The sequence below is a fragment of the Medicago sativa genome, chromosome 4 (assembly GCF_051527215.1).
Source record: "Medicago sativa cultivar Bolivia chromosome 4, Bolivia_mono, whole genome shotgun sequence".
Lineage (NCBI taxonomy): Eukaryota > Viridiplantae > Streptophyta > Magnoliopsida > Fabales > Fabaceae > Medicago > Medicago sativa.
The window spans coordinates 18,259,673-18,273,844 of record NC_140752.1 but is presented as its reverse complement, the minus strand read 5'-3'; the positions used below and the strand labels follow the sequence as shown (position 1 = coordinate 18,273,844).

Here is a 14,172-nt window from a genome sequence, read left to right as displayed (position 1 = left end):
AATGCTAAATAGAAATCTAAAAATATTACTATACATTTTAAATTGTTCAGACCTATTTGAAAATGAAGTAATTTCTTATCTATTATATATAAAATATAATCAATTTCAAATAATTTTTCAGAAGATGTTAGAACAACCCCATTAACAATAACCTCATCAAATTGTTTCTTTTTACAAATAGTTTATTTTTCACGGATTTCGAATTTTATTTCTTTTTTAAAAGCAATTTCTTTAGTATAAATTAATGGAGTTTTAAAGCATGTTTCCTGTATTTAAAAATAACGAAAGAAATTGTCCCGTGAGTTTAGCTCAGTTGGTAAGGACAATGCATAACATATGCAAGGTCTGGGGTTCGAATCCCAGACACCACCAAAAAAAATAATAAAAAAAATAATGAAAGAAACTAGATAATTCAATTGTTCTATGGCACAATGCAAGGTCCGGGGTTCGAACCCCGACCACTACCAAAAAAAAATTGTTCTATGGCACAATGCAAGGTCCGGGGTTCGAACCCCGACCACTACCAAAAAAAGATTGTAAATTTTTACTTAAATGAATTTATTGCAAACAACACCTCATCTCAAATAGTCTTGACAATTCATCATTAGGAAAATTTAGAGTTAAATATGTTTTTATCTAACAAAATCAGGAGTTTTTAAGTTTAGTCAATATAAAATTTTGATGGTAATTTTAATCCTCCATAATATTGTACTAGTTTGTAAGAATAATCCCTATTTTAAAATCTTTTTAGAAAAATGGATATTTTTAGTCCTTTCAAAAAAGTCTCTATAAAATACAAATAAGGACTAAAAGTGAATAAAATTTTTGTAGGGACTATAAATTTAAAAGCTTGTAATTTTGTAGGGCTAAAAACATACTTAACCCAAAAATCTAAATCAGTCATTTTAAGAGATCTTTTTTCTATGAATAAATCCTACAAACATGTATCAATATTGGCTATTGACTTGATCATATATATTTTTAACCGTAGATTCTCTATTTTTGTTTCATTGTGACTATGAGAATCAGTATAATTTTGTTAATTAAAACTATTTTCATCCATGTTTACGTAGTGAATTTTGTTCATTCAATAAACAAATACCTCTATTTTTTTTTAAATAAAAAAAACAATCACCTCTATTTTCAATTTCATATTTAGTTTTTTTTTTTGTTTTAATAAATTTATGAAGAACCATTTTATGTGATGCAATTAAAGCTTCATTTCTCTCTGTTTTTTTTTTTGGTAGTTTTGACGTTTGAATAACTTGATTCACGTTTTCGGGTTGACATTACAAAAACCAAAAAAATAAATAAATCACGGTATATCTTTTTTTCACATAATAATTTACAATATATAAAAAATAGAAGTTAAATTAATATAAATTCTTTACCCAAAAAAAAAATTACGATAAGTAAATTTAAAACATAGAAATTAAATTACTATAAAAAATAAAGACTTAAGAGAATAGTTTAGAACAATAGGACCTGATTTCCACAAAATTAGGTGTTGCTTGTCTGCCCTTAATTTGATGATTCAATACCTAAAAAATTGGAAACATGAAAAATAATTTGGATGAATTATAATTTCGGATAACAGGAGATGGAAATAAATATTTTGGATGAGAGAACATAATATTAGAAGAGCGTGTGTGTTTTGTCTGTATATTTTTTTGCTTGATAAAATAGCCTATATATTTGTTCCTAAAAATAAACATTTCTTTTTTTTTTTTGGTACAAAAAAATAAACATTTCAATTAGCTTTCAAAATATTAATATCACTAAAAATAAGTTATGAGATATGCGTATTTTTTACCTTCACTTTGGTGTGCTGAAGCCGTATTTTATTTTCATAGGCGTGAATGAGGCTTCGAGTCCTTCAATGGCATGTGGTGAAGCTCAGCGAGTGAATTTCAATGCAAAATTTTGTTACTATTCAATCTTATATTTTAAGAGAGATCTAAAAGAGATATTGAGATTGGAGAGAGAGAATGAGTTAAGGAGTATCTTTCTCTTTTCTTATACAAAATTTTGTTATTCCCTCTTCAATATATTTGAGAGAAAGAGATAGCAACAGCAAATAAAAGAAACAGCAAATTTAACTAGGGAGTCAATGCAATATTGACCATAACTGTGAAGGAAAGAATTGATAGTAATAATGAGTTAATAAATTTGACGAGTTACAATTTCGTTTGATAATAATAACATTATTGTTTCTTTGTTAATGATATTGACTATATATGCTTGTTCAAAAAATATTGACTATATATTTTCATTTTACAAAAAACAATCATCTTTATTTTCAATTTCATATTTACTTTTTTTTTTTGGTTCGTTTTAATAAATTTATCTAGAGCCCTTTTTATGTGATCCAATTAAAGCATCATCTCTTTTCACATAAAAAAAACTTTATTTATTTTCGTTTTTGTAATTTTTTTAGAGGATAATCACATAATATAAAAAAAATACAAGTTAAATTACTATAAATAAAGACTAAAGAGAAGAAGAAAAAAAATAGAACCATAGGACCTCATTTCCACAAAATTAGGAGTTGCTTGTCAGCCCTTCCATTGATGATTCAATACATAAAAAATTGGAAACATGAAAAACATTTTAGAATTTTAAATTTGGAAGAATTAAACTAAAAACAAATAATTTTTTTGAAGGGTTGAAAGAATTTAAACCTTAACTCTACATAGATAATCCTCATCGGCGCTACCGGATGTAGTGATCATAAGCGGTTGGGAAATTTTCCTCTACCCCGACATATGTACCCTCACCCTTACATTTAACTTGAATTACATATTTCTCTTTTCTTCTACAATTTTTTTTGTTATTCCCTCTTCAATACTTTAAGAGAAAGAGATAGCAACAAAATAAATGAAACCGCATCCCATAAAAAAAAAACCGCAAATTTAATTAAGGAGTCAATGTAATATTGACCATAATTAAAGAGTGTGAAGGAAAAAAATTGATAGTAATGAATTCATAAATTTGAGGAGTTACAACTTAGAATTCCACTTGGTAATAAATTGATAGTAATGACAAATATTGTTTCTTTGACTTCTTGTTTGATGAGTTACGAATTAAGTGTGCTCCCTCCAATATAGATAAAGAAATGCATTTGACTCTAATTAGTACTCCCTCCAATCTTTTTGGCTTAAAAGTGTGGAATGATGAGAAAAATAAGGATTAGATTGTCAACGAGAGGAGTCTCACTAACTCAGTTTGACATAAAAAGTGTGTTGCAAACTTTAATCCAAACACAGAATATCTTCAAGAATCAAAGTGACATAGAAAAGTCCAAATGAAACATTTTTTTAAAGTATAGGTCTTAGAATAGATACTAATAATTTTATAAGGCAGATTCTTGCTAAGAAGCAAAGTGACATAAAAATTGAAATTATAAACTAAACATGATGAAACTAAGAAGAATCTGAAGTCTTGTTAATCAAAAGTGTGTTTGGAAACTTTAATCCAAACAAATACAATATCTCGAAGAAGCAAAATGACATAGAAAAATCCAAATAAAACATTTTTTTAACTATAGATCTCAGGTAATCCAAAGATCTGGTGTATTTCCCCAACATTCTTGCCTTTGATCATGTTTGCAATTTTATCACATACCAGGTCCTGCAGGCTCTTGATGTTCAAGTACATTGAAGACAAAAGAAGATCATAGAGAGTTTCACGGTCTAACTCAACGAATTCAGCATCCCAATCCTCGATAAGATATTCATCATCTGATTCAGACATGTCAAATTCCTCATTGTGCTTCTTGCAATATTCAATGATCTTAGCCAGGATTTTGCTTCCTACGACAGAGGCAGACAGAGGAATGCAATCTTCCGTATGACCGATATTAGGATAAGTCTCAATAACATCTTGTATTGTTTTTGACATAACTGCTACATCATAGTCAACTTCAAACACATCACCATCAATACTCTTCAACTTGATTTTCTTTGACGAGTCCTTCAATTTCTCTTCCTGCAACTTTAACATTTTTTTATATTAATTGGATGCATTATTTCTTCAGGGTTACACATTTGATGTGCATGATATATAAAAAAAAAAGTGATCATATTTAACAATACTCACCAAAATCATGTTTCAAATAAAAATATGGATCAATTTAATTAAATCAATAAAATATAGCAGCAATCACTTTTGTTTGAAAACTAGCTGAAATTCACCTTTAGAGTGTTCTCTGTGAGGGAAAGATTCGCCATCCACTTTGAAGCCTCGTCATTAGAGTATAATGTTACATTCTCTTCAATCATTTTTTCTGCAACATATTTTGGATCAAGTTTTCCAGTCTTATCCCCAATCTCCGAGTAGAAAGTCAAAACATTGTTAATCAAGCTGATATAATCAAGTTTTGACTTTCTACTCGGAGATTGGGGATAAGACTGGAAAACTTGATCCAAAATATGTTGCAGAAAAAATGATTGAAGAGAATGTAACATTATACTCTAATGACGAGGCTTCAAAGTGGATGGCGAATCTTTCCCTCACAGAGAACACTCTAAAGGTGAATTTCAGCTAGTTTTCAAACAAAAGTGATTGCTGCTATATTTTATTGATTTAATTAAATTGATCCATATTTTTATTTGAAACATGATTTTGGTGAGTATTGTTAAATATGATCACTTTTTTTTTTATATATCATGCACATCAAATGTGTAACCCTGAAGAAATAATGCATCCAATTAATATAAAAAAATGTTAAAGTTGCAGGAAGAGAAATTGAAGGACTCGTCAAAGAAAATCAAGTTGAAGAGTATTGATGGTGATGTGTTTGAAGTTGACTATGATGTAGCAGTTATGTCAAAAACAATACAAGATGTTATTGAGACTTATCCTAATATCGGTCATACGGAAGATTGCATTCCTCTGTCTGCCTCTGTCGTAGGAAGCAAAATCCTGGCTAAGATCATTGAATATTGCAAGAAGCACAATGAGGAATTTGACATGTCTGAATCAGATGATGAATATCTTATCGAGGATTGGGATGCTGAATTCGTTGAGTTAGACCGTGAAACTCTCTATGATCTTCTTTTGTCTTCAATGTACTTGAACATCAAGAGCCTGCAGGACCTGGTATGTGATAAAATTGCAAACATGATCAAAGGCAAGAATGTTGGGGAAATACACCAGATCTTTGGATTACCTGAGATCTATAGTTAAAAAAATGTTTTATTTGGATTTTTCTATGTCATTTTGCTTCTTCGAGATATTGTATTTGTTTGGATTAAAGTTTCCAAACACACTTTTGATTAACAAGACTTCAGATTCTTCTTAGTTTCATCATGTTTAGTTTATAATTTCAATTTTTATGTCACTTTGCTTCTTAGCAAGAATCTGCCTTATAAAATTATTAGTATCTATTCTAAGACCTATACTTTAAAAAAATGTTTCATTTGGACTTTTCTATGTCACTTTGATTCTTGAAGATATTCTGTGTTTGGATTAAAGTTTGCAACACACTTTTTATGTCAAACTGAGTTAGTGAGACTCCTCTCGTTGACAATCTAATCCTTATTTTTCTCATCATTCCACACTTTTAAGCCAAAAAGATTGGAGGGAGTACTAATTAGAGTCAAATGCATTTCTTTATCTATATTGGAGGGAGCACATTTAATTCGTAACTCATCAAACAAGAAGTCAAAGAAACAATATTTGTCATTACTATCAATTTATTACCAAGTGGAATTCTAAGTTGTAACTCCTCAAATTTATGAATTCATTACTATCAATTTTTTTCCTTCACACTCTTTAATTATGGTCAATATTACATTGACTCCTTAATTAAATTTGCGGTTTTTTTTTTATGGGATGCGGTTTCATTTATTTTGTTGCTATCTCTTTCTCTTAAAGTATTGAAGAGGGAATAACAAAAAAAATTGTAGAAGAAAAGAGAAATATGTAATTCAAGTTAAATGTAAGGGTGAGGGTACATATGTCGGGGTAGAGGAAAATTTCCCAACCGCTTATGATCACTACATCCGGTAGCGCCGATGAGGATTATCTATGTAGAGTTAAGGTTTAAATTCTTTCAACCCTTCAAAAAAATTATTTGTTTTTAGTTTAATTCTTCCAAATTTAAAATTCTAAAATGTTTTTCATGTTTCCAATTTTTTATGTATTGAATCATCAATGGAAGGGCTGACAAGCAACTCCTAATTTTGTGGAAATGAGGTCCTATGGTTCTATTTTTTTTCTTCTTCTCTTTAGTCTTTATTTATAGTAATTTAACTTGTATTTTTTTTATATTATGTGATTATCCTCTAAAAAAATTACAAAAACGAAAATAAATAAAGTTTTTTTTATGTGAAAAGAGATGATGCTTTAATTGGATCACATAAAAAGGGCTCTAGATAAATTTATTAAAACGAACCAAAAAAAAAAGTAAATATGAAATTGAAAATAAAGATGATTGTTTTTTGTAAAATGAAAATATATAGTCAATATTTTTTGAACAAGCATATATAGTCAATATCATTAACAAAGAAACAATAATGTTATTATTATCAAACGAAATTGTAACTCGTCAAATTTATTAACTCATTATTACTATCAATTCTTTCCTTCACAGTTATGGTCAATATTGCATTGACTCCCTAGTTAAATTTGCTGTTTCTTTTATTTGCTGTTGCTATCTCTTTCTCTCAAATATATTGAAGAGGGAATAACAAAATTTTGTATAAGAAAAGAGAAAGATACTCCTTAACTCATTCTCTCTCTCCAATCTCAATATCTCTTTTAGATCTCTCTTAAAATATAAGATTGAATAGTAACAAAATTTTGCATTGAAATTCACTCGCTGAGCTTCACCACATGCCATTGAAGGACTCGAAGCCTCATTCACGCCTATGAAAATAAAATACGGCTTCAGCACACCAAAGTGAAGGTAAAAAATACGCATATCTCATAACTTATTTTTAGTGATATTAATATTTTGAAAGCTAATTGAAATGTTTATTTTTTTGTACCAAAAAAAAAAAGAAATGTTTATTTTTAGGAACAAATATATAGGCTATTTTATCAAGCAAAAAAATATACAGACAAAACACACACGCTCTTCTAATATTATGTTCTCTCATCCAAAATATTTATTTCCATCTCCTGTTATCCGAAATTATAATTCATCCAAATTATTTTTCATGTTTCCAATTTTTTAGGTATTGAATCATCAAATTAAGGGCAGACAAGCAACACCTAATTTTGTGGAAATCAGGTCCTATTGTTCTAAACTATTCTCTTAAGTCTTTATTTTTTATAGTAATTTAATTTCTATGTTTTAAATTTACTTATCGTAATTTTTTTTTTGGGTAAAGAATTTATATTAATTTAACTTCTATTTTTTATATATTGTAAATTATTATGTGAAAAAAAGATATACCGTGATTTATTTATTTTTTTGGTTTTTGTAATGTCAACCCGAAAACGTGAATCAAGTTATTCAAACGTCAAAACTACCAAAAAAAAAAAACAGAGAGAAATGAAGCTTTAATTGCATCACATAAAATGGTTCTTCATAAATTTATTAAAACAAAAAAAAAACTAAATATGAAATTGAAAATAGAGGTGATTGTTTTTTTTATTTAAAAAAAAATAGAGGTATTTGTTTATTGAATGAACAAAATTCACTACGTAAACATGGATGAAAATAGTTTTAATTAACAAAATTATACTGATTCTCATAGTCACAATGAAACAAAAATAGAGAATCTACGGTTAAAAATATATATGATCAAGTCAATAGCCAATATTGATACATGTTTGTAGGATTTATTCATAGAAAAAAGATCTCTTAAAATGACTGATTTAGATTTTTGGGTTAAGTATGTTTTTAGCCCTACAAAATTACAAGCTTTTAAATTTATAGTCCCTACAAAAATTTTATTCACTTTTAGTCCTTATTTGTATTTTATAGAGACTTTTTTGAAAGGACTAAAAATATCCATTTTTCTAAAAAGATTTTAAAATAGGGATTATTCTTACAAACTAGTACAATATTATGGAGGATTAAAATTACCATCAAAATTTTATATTGACTAAACTTAAAAACTCCTGATTTTGTTAGATAAAAACATATTTAACTCTAAATTTTCCTAATGATGAATTGTCAAGACTATTTGAGATGAGGTGTTGTTTGCAATAAATTCATTTAAGTAAAAATTTACAATCTTTTTTTGGTAGTGGTCGGGGTTCGAACCCCGGACCTTGCATTGTGCCATAGAACAATTGAATTATCTAGTTTCTTTCATTATTTTTTTTATTATTTTTTTTGGTGGTGTCTGGGATTCGAACCCCAGACCTTGCATATGTTATGCATTGTCCTTACCAACTGAGCTAAACTCACGGGACAATTTCTTTCGTTATTTTTAAATACAGGAAACATGCTTTAAAACTCCATTAATTTATACTAAAGAAATTGCTTTTAAAAAAGAAATAAAATTCGAAATCCGTGAAAAATAAACTATTTGTAAAAAGAAACAATTTGATGAGGTTATTGTTAATGGGGTTGTTCTAACATCTTCTGAAAAATTATTTGAAATTGATTATATTTTATATATAATAGATAAGAAATTACTTCATTTTCAAATAGGTCTGAACAATTTAAAATGTATAGTAATATTTTTAGATTTCTATTTAGCATTGAAAAATTAGGGTCATAAGATGAAAAAAAAAAGTTAAAAGAATAGTATATTAATCTTAAACGTTCAGTAACACATAAACATCTTAAGAGAAATTATGCAAGATATTCAAGTGATAGATTTTAAATCTTTGTAGTATAGTTAAGATGTAGGTAAAAAGTTGTTATAATAAAAAATTTCGATCTTTGAGATAGGGTTGTAAATAAATAAAATGAATAACAATGTTGTTCCGTATTCACTGATCTCATCCTATCTACTATATATACTAAAGTAAAGTTATTTTTATCATGACAATTTACAAGTGACACCATCTTATGAATCCAATTTCTCTTCTATTTTATTTTGCATATATATATATATCTACTATCTACTATATATATTAAAGTAAGGTTATTTTTACTAGGACAATTTACACTTGACATCATCTTATGAATTCAATTTCCCTCCTATTTTATTTTACATATATATCTCAACAAACCAAATCTAATTTTTATTTTATTTTATTTTTGCATAAATATCTCAACAAATTCATCCAATTAACTATTCAAATCATTTTTTGTTTAAAAAAAAACTATTCAAATCTTTTTCATATTAACATAATTCACCAAATTACATATTAGTGTTATGCTTTAATATATATAAGATTTATTTTTTAATAATCATCGTAATGATATATCATCATTTCTTTGTTGCCCTCTGGTCTGCATGATGCTGAGCCACCTTGACAATTAGCTCATTTCTTGTCAGCTTCAATTTCTCTGCTTTCTTCTTTCCATCCTCCTTCGATGTGCTTTTTTCATTCATCATATGTTCATTTTCTTTTGTTTCTCTTTCGATCACATGCAACTTCACTCCAACGTTAATGTTTGACATATTCCCTTTATTTTTCTTCTTCGCTTTGATTTTTTTATGTTATACTTATAGGTACATCCACAATGAAGTTTTTAATTCTTTGATATTTCTTGCGCATATTGTACCTCCTATTTTGTTATTTTCTTCATTACACACATAATTCATTTGATACAGATAATAAAAATAATATCATATCTTTTATTTTTCAAACCCGTATCAAATGAATTATATGTGTAATGAAGAAAATAACAAAATAAGAGGTACAATATGCGCAAGAAATATCAAAGAATAAAAAACTTCATTGTGGATGTACCTATAAGTATAACATAAAAAAATCAAAGCAAAGAAGAAAAATAATGGGAATATGTCAAACATTAACGTTGGAGTGAAGTTGCATGTGATCGAAAGAGAAACAAAAGAAAATGAACATATGATGAATGAAAAAAGCATATCGAAGGAGGATGGAAAGAAGAAAGAAGAGAAATTGAAGCTGACAAATGGAAGCTACATTGCGGATGTATCGATAAATATAACGTAAAAAAGTTATCAAAGAGAAGAAAAAACAAATAAAGAGAAGATATCAAACATTAACATTGGAGTGAAGTTGTATGAGAATGAAAGAGGGACGGAAGAAAATGAACGTAAGAACAATGAACAAAAAACACCTTAAAGGAGGATGGAAAGAAAATAAAATGTCAATTGAAACTCACAAGAAATAAGTTGATTGTTAAGGTGACTCAACATGATGCAGACCAAAGGGCAGCAAAGAAACGATGCTATAAAACATTATGATGGTTATTATGAAATAAGTGTTATATATTTATCATTATTAGTATTATTATATTAAAAAATAATATGGGCGTTATATATGTCAAAATATGAACACTTATTTCATAATAACCATCATAATGTTTTATAGCATCGTTTCTTTGCTGCCCTTTGGTCTGCATCATGTTGAGTCACCTTAACAATCAACTTATTTCTTGTGAGTTTCAATTGACATTTTATTTTCTTTCCATCCTCCTTTAAGGTGTTTTTTGTTCATTGTTCTTACGTTCATTTTCTTCCGTCCCTCTTTCATTCTCATACAACTTCACTCCAATGTTAATGTTTGATATCTTCTCTTTATTTGTTTTTTCTTCTCTTTGATAACTTTTTTACGTTATATTTATCGATACATCCGCAATGTAGCTTCCATTTGTCAGCTTCAATTTCTCTTCTTTCTTCTTTCCATCCTCCTTCGATATGCTTTTTTCATTCATCATATGTTCATTTTCTTTTGTTTCTCTTTCGATCACATGCAACTTCACTCCAACGTTAATGTTTGACATATTCCCATTATTTTTCTTCTTTGCTTTGATTTTTTTATGTTATACTTATAGGTACATCCACAATGAAGTTTTTTATTCTTTGATATTTCTTGCGCATATTGTACCTCTTATTTTGTTATTTTCTTCATTACACATATAATTCATTTGATACGGGTTTGAAAAATAAAAGATATGATATTATTTTTATTATCTGTATCAAATGAATTATGTGTGTAATGAAGAAAATAACAAAATAGGAGGTACAATATGCGCAAGAAATATCAAAGAATTAAAAACTTCATTGTGGATGTACCTATAAGTATAACATAAAAAAATCAAAGCGAAGAAGAAAAATAAAGGGAATATGTCAAACATTAACGTTGGAGTGAAGTTGCATGTGATCGAAAGAGAAACAAAAGAAAATGAACATATGATGAATGAAAAAAGCACATCGAAGGAGGATGGAAAGAAGAAAGCAGAGAAATTGAAGCTGACAAGAAATGAGCTAATTGTCAAGGTGGCTCAGCATCATGCAGACCAGAGGGCAACAAAGAAATGATGATATATCATTACGATGATTATTAAAAAATAAATCTTATATATATTAAAGCATAACACTAATATGTAATTTGGTGAATTATGTTAATATGAAAAAGATTTGAATAGTTTTTTTTTAAACAAAAAATGATTTGAATAGTTAATTGGATGAATTTGTTGAGATATTTATGCAAAAATAAAATAAAATAAAAATTAGATTTGGTTTGTTGAGATATATATGTAAAATAAAATAGGAGGGAAATTGAATTCATAAGATGATGTCAAGTGTAAATTGTCCTAGTAAAAATAACCTTACTTTAATATATATAGTAGATAGTAGATATATATATATGCAAAATAAAATAGAAGAGAAATTGGATTCATAAGATGGTGTCACTTGTAAATTGTCATGATAAAAATAACTTTACTTTAGTATATATAGTAGATAGGATGAGATCAGTGAATACGGAACAACATTGTTATTCATTTTATTTATTTACAACCCTATCTCAAAGATCGTAATTTTTTATTATAACAACTTTTTACCTACATCTTAACTATACTACAAAGATTTAAAATCTATCACTTGAATATCTTGCATAATTTCTCTTAAGATGTTTATGTGTTACTGAACGTTTAAGATTAATATACTATTCTTTTAACTTTTTTTTTTCATCTTATGACCCTAATTTTTCAATGCTAAATAGAAATCTAAAAATATTACTATACATTTTAAATTGTTCAGACCTATTTGAAAATGAAGTAATTTCTTATCTATTATATATAAAATATAATCAATTTCAAATAATTTTTCAGAAGATGTTAGAACAACCCCATTAACAATAACCTCATCAAATTGTTTCTTTTTACAAATAGTTTATTTTTCACGGATTTCGAATTTTATTTCTTTTTTAAAAGCAATTTCTTTAGTATAAATTAATGGAGTTTTAAAGCATGTTTCCTGTATTTAAAAATAACGAAAGAAATTGTCCCGTGAGTTTAGCTCAGTTGGTAAGGACAATGCATAACATATGCAAGGTCTGGGGTTCGAATCCCAGACACCACCAAAAAAAATAATAAAAAAAATAATGAAAGAAACTAGATAATTCAATTGTTCTATGGCACAATGCAAGGTCCGGGGTTCGAACCCCGACCACTACCAAAAAAAGATTGTAAATTTTTACTTAAATGAATTTATTGCAAACAACACCTCATCTCAAATAGTCTTGACAATTCATCATTAGGAAAATTTAGAGTTAAATATGTTTTTATCTAACAAAATCAGGAGTTTTTAAGTTTAGTCAATATAAAATTTTGATGGTAATTTTAATCCTCCATAATATTGTACTAGTTTGTAAGAATAATCCCTATTTTAAAATCTTTTTAGAAAAATGGATATTTTTAGTCCTTTCAAAAAAGTCTCTATAAAATACAAATAAGGACTAAAAGTGAATAAAATTTTTGTAGGGACTATAAATTTAAAAGCTTGTAATTTTGTAGGGCTAAAAACATACTTAACCCAAAAATCTAAATCAGTCATTTTAAGAGATCTTTTTTCTATGAATAAATCCTACAAACATGTATCAATATTGGCTATTGACTTGATCATATATATTTTTAACCGTAGATTCTCTATTTTTGTTTCATTGTGACTATGAGAATCAGTATAATTTTGTTAATTAAAACTATTTTCATCCATGTTTACGTAGTGAATTTTGTTCATTCAATAAACAAATACCTCTATTTTTTTTTAAATAAAAAAAACAATCACCTCTATTTTCAATTTCATATTTAGTTTTTTTTTTTGTTTTAATAAATTTATGAAGAACCATTTTATGTGATGCAATTAAAGCTTCATTTCTCTCTGTTTTTTTTTTTGGTAGTTTTGACGTTTGAATAACTTGATTCACGTTTTCGGGTTGACATTACAAAAACCAAAAAAATAAATAAATCACGGTATATCTTTTTTTCACATAATAATTTACAATATATAAAAAATAGAAGTTAAATTAATATAAATTCTTTACCCAAAAAAAAAATTACGATAAGTAAATTTAAAACATAGAAATTAAATTACTATAAAAAATAAAGACTTAAGAGAATAGTTTAGAACAATAGGACCTGATTTCCACAAAATTAGGTGTTGCTTGTCTGCCCTTAATTTGATGATTCAATACCTAAAAAATTGGAAACATGAAAAATAATTTGGATGAATTATAATTTCGGATAACAGGAGATGGAAATAAATATTTTGGATGAGAGAACATAATATTAGAAGAGCGTGTGTGTTTTGTCTGTATATTTTTTTGCTTGATAAAATAGCCTATATATTTGTTCCTAAAAATAAACATTTCTTTTTTTTTTTTGGTACAAAAAAATAAACATTTCAATTAGCTTTCAAAATATTAATATCACTAAAAATAAGTTATGAGATATGCGTATTTTTTACCTTCACTTTGGTGTGCTGAAGCCGTATTTTATTTTCATAGGCGTGAATGAGGCTTCGAGTCCTTCAATGGCATGTGGTGAAGCTCAGCGAGTGAATTTCAATGCAAAATTTTGTTACTATTCAATCTTATATTTTAAGAGAGATCTAAAAGAGATATTGAGATTGGAGAGAGAGAATGAGTTAAGGAGTATCTTTCTCTTTTCTTATACAAAATTTTGTTATTCCCTCTTCAATATATTTGAGAGAAAGAGATAGCAACAGCAAATAAAAGAAACAGCAAATTTAACTAGGGAGTCAATGCAATATTGACCATAACTGTGAAGGAAAGAATTGATAGTAATAATGAGTTAATAAATTTGACGAG

The 14,172-nt window shown here is 27.3% G+C and overlaps 2 protein-coding genes across 2 annotated transcripts; one reads left to right on the top strand and one right to left on the bottom strand.

Moving 5' to 3' along the window:
* Positions 1-3,417: 3,417 nt before the first annotated feature.
* Positions 3,418-4,343, bottom strand: LOC146926897 (SKP1-like protein 11). Its single transcript, XM_085708111.1, has 2 exons — positions 4,194-4,343; positions 3,418-3,987 (listed from the first exon to the last, which is right to left on the bottom strand). Exons 1-2 carry the CDS (start codon positions 4,278-4,280, stop codon positions 3,538-3,540), a joined length of 537 nt encoding a protein of 178 aa, XP_085564237.1. The 5' UTR covers positions 4,281-4,343; the 3' UTR covers positions 3,418-3,537.
* Positions 4,344-4,383: 40 nt separating this feature from the next.
* LOC146926896 (SKP1-like protein 11) lies at positions 4,384-5,307 on the top strand. The gene is made up of 2 exons (XM_085708112.1): positions 4,384-4,531; positions 4,738-5,307. Exons 1-2 carry the CDS (start codon positions 4,445-4,447, stop codon positions 5,185-5,187), a joined length of 537 nt encoding a protein of 178 aa, XP_085564238.1. The 5' UTR covers positions 4,384-4,444; the 3' UTR covers positions 5,188-5,307.
* Positions 5,308-14,172: the final 8,865 nt, after the last annotated feature.

What these genes read in the sequence shown, in the direction of transcription:
- LOC146926896 (XM_085708112.1), top strand. Translation starts at nt 4,445, where the DNA reads ATGATTGAAGAGAATGTAACATTATACTCTAATGACGAGGCTTCAAAG. An exon ending in TCACAGAGAACACTCTAAAG is followed by an intron (nt 4,532 to 4,737) that starts GTGAATTTCAGC and finishes TTAAAGTTGCAG; the next exon opens with GAAGAGAAATTGAAGGACTC.
- LOC146926897 (XM_085708111.1), bottom strand. Translation starts at nt 4,280, where the DNA reads ATGATTGAAGAGAATGTAACATTATACTCTAATGACGAGGCTTCAAAG. An exon ending in TCACAGAGAACACTCTAAAG is followed by an intron (nt 3,988 to 4,193) that starts GTGAATTTCAGC and finishes TTAAAGTTGCAG; the next exon opens with GAAGAGAAATTGAAGGACTC.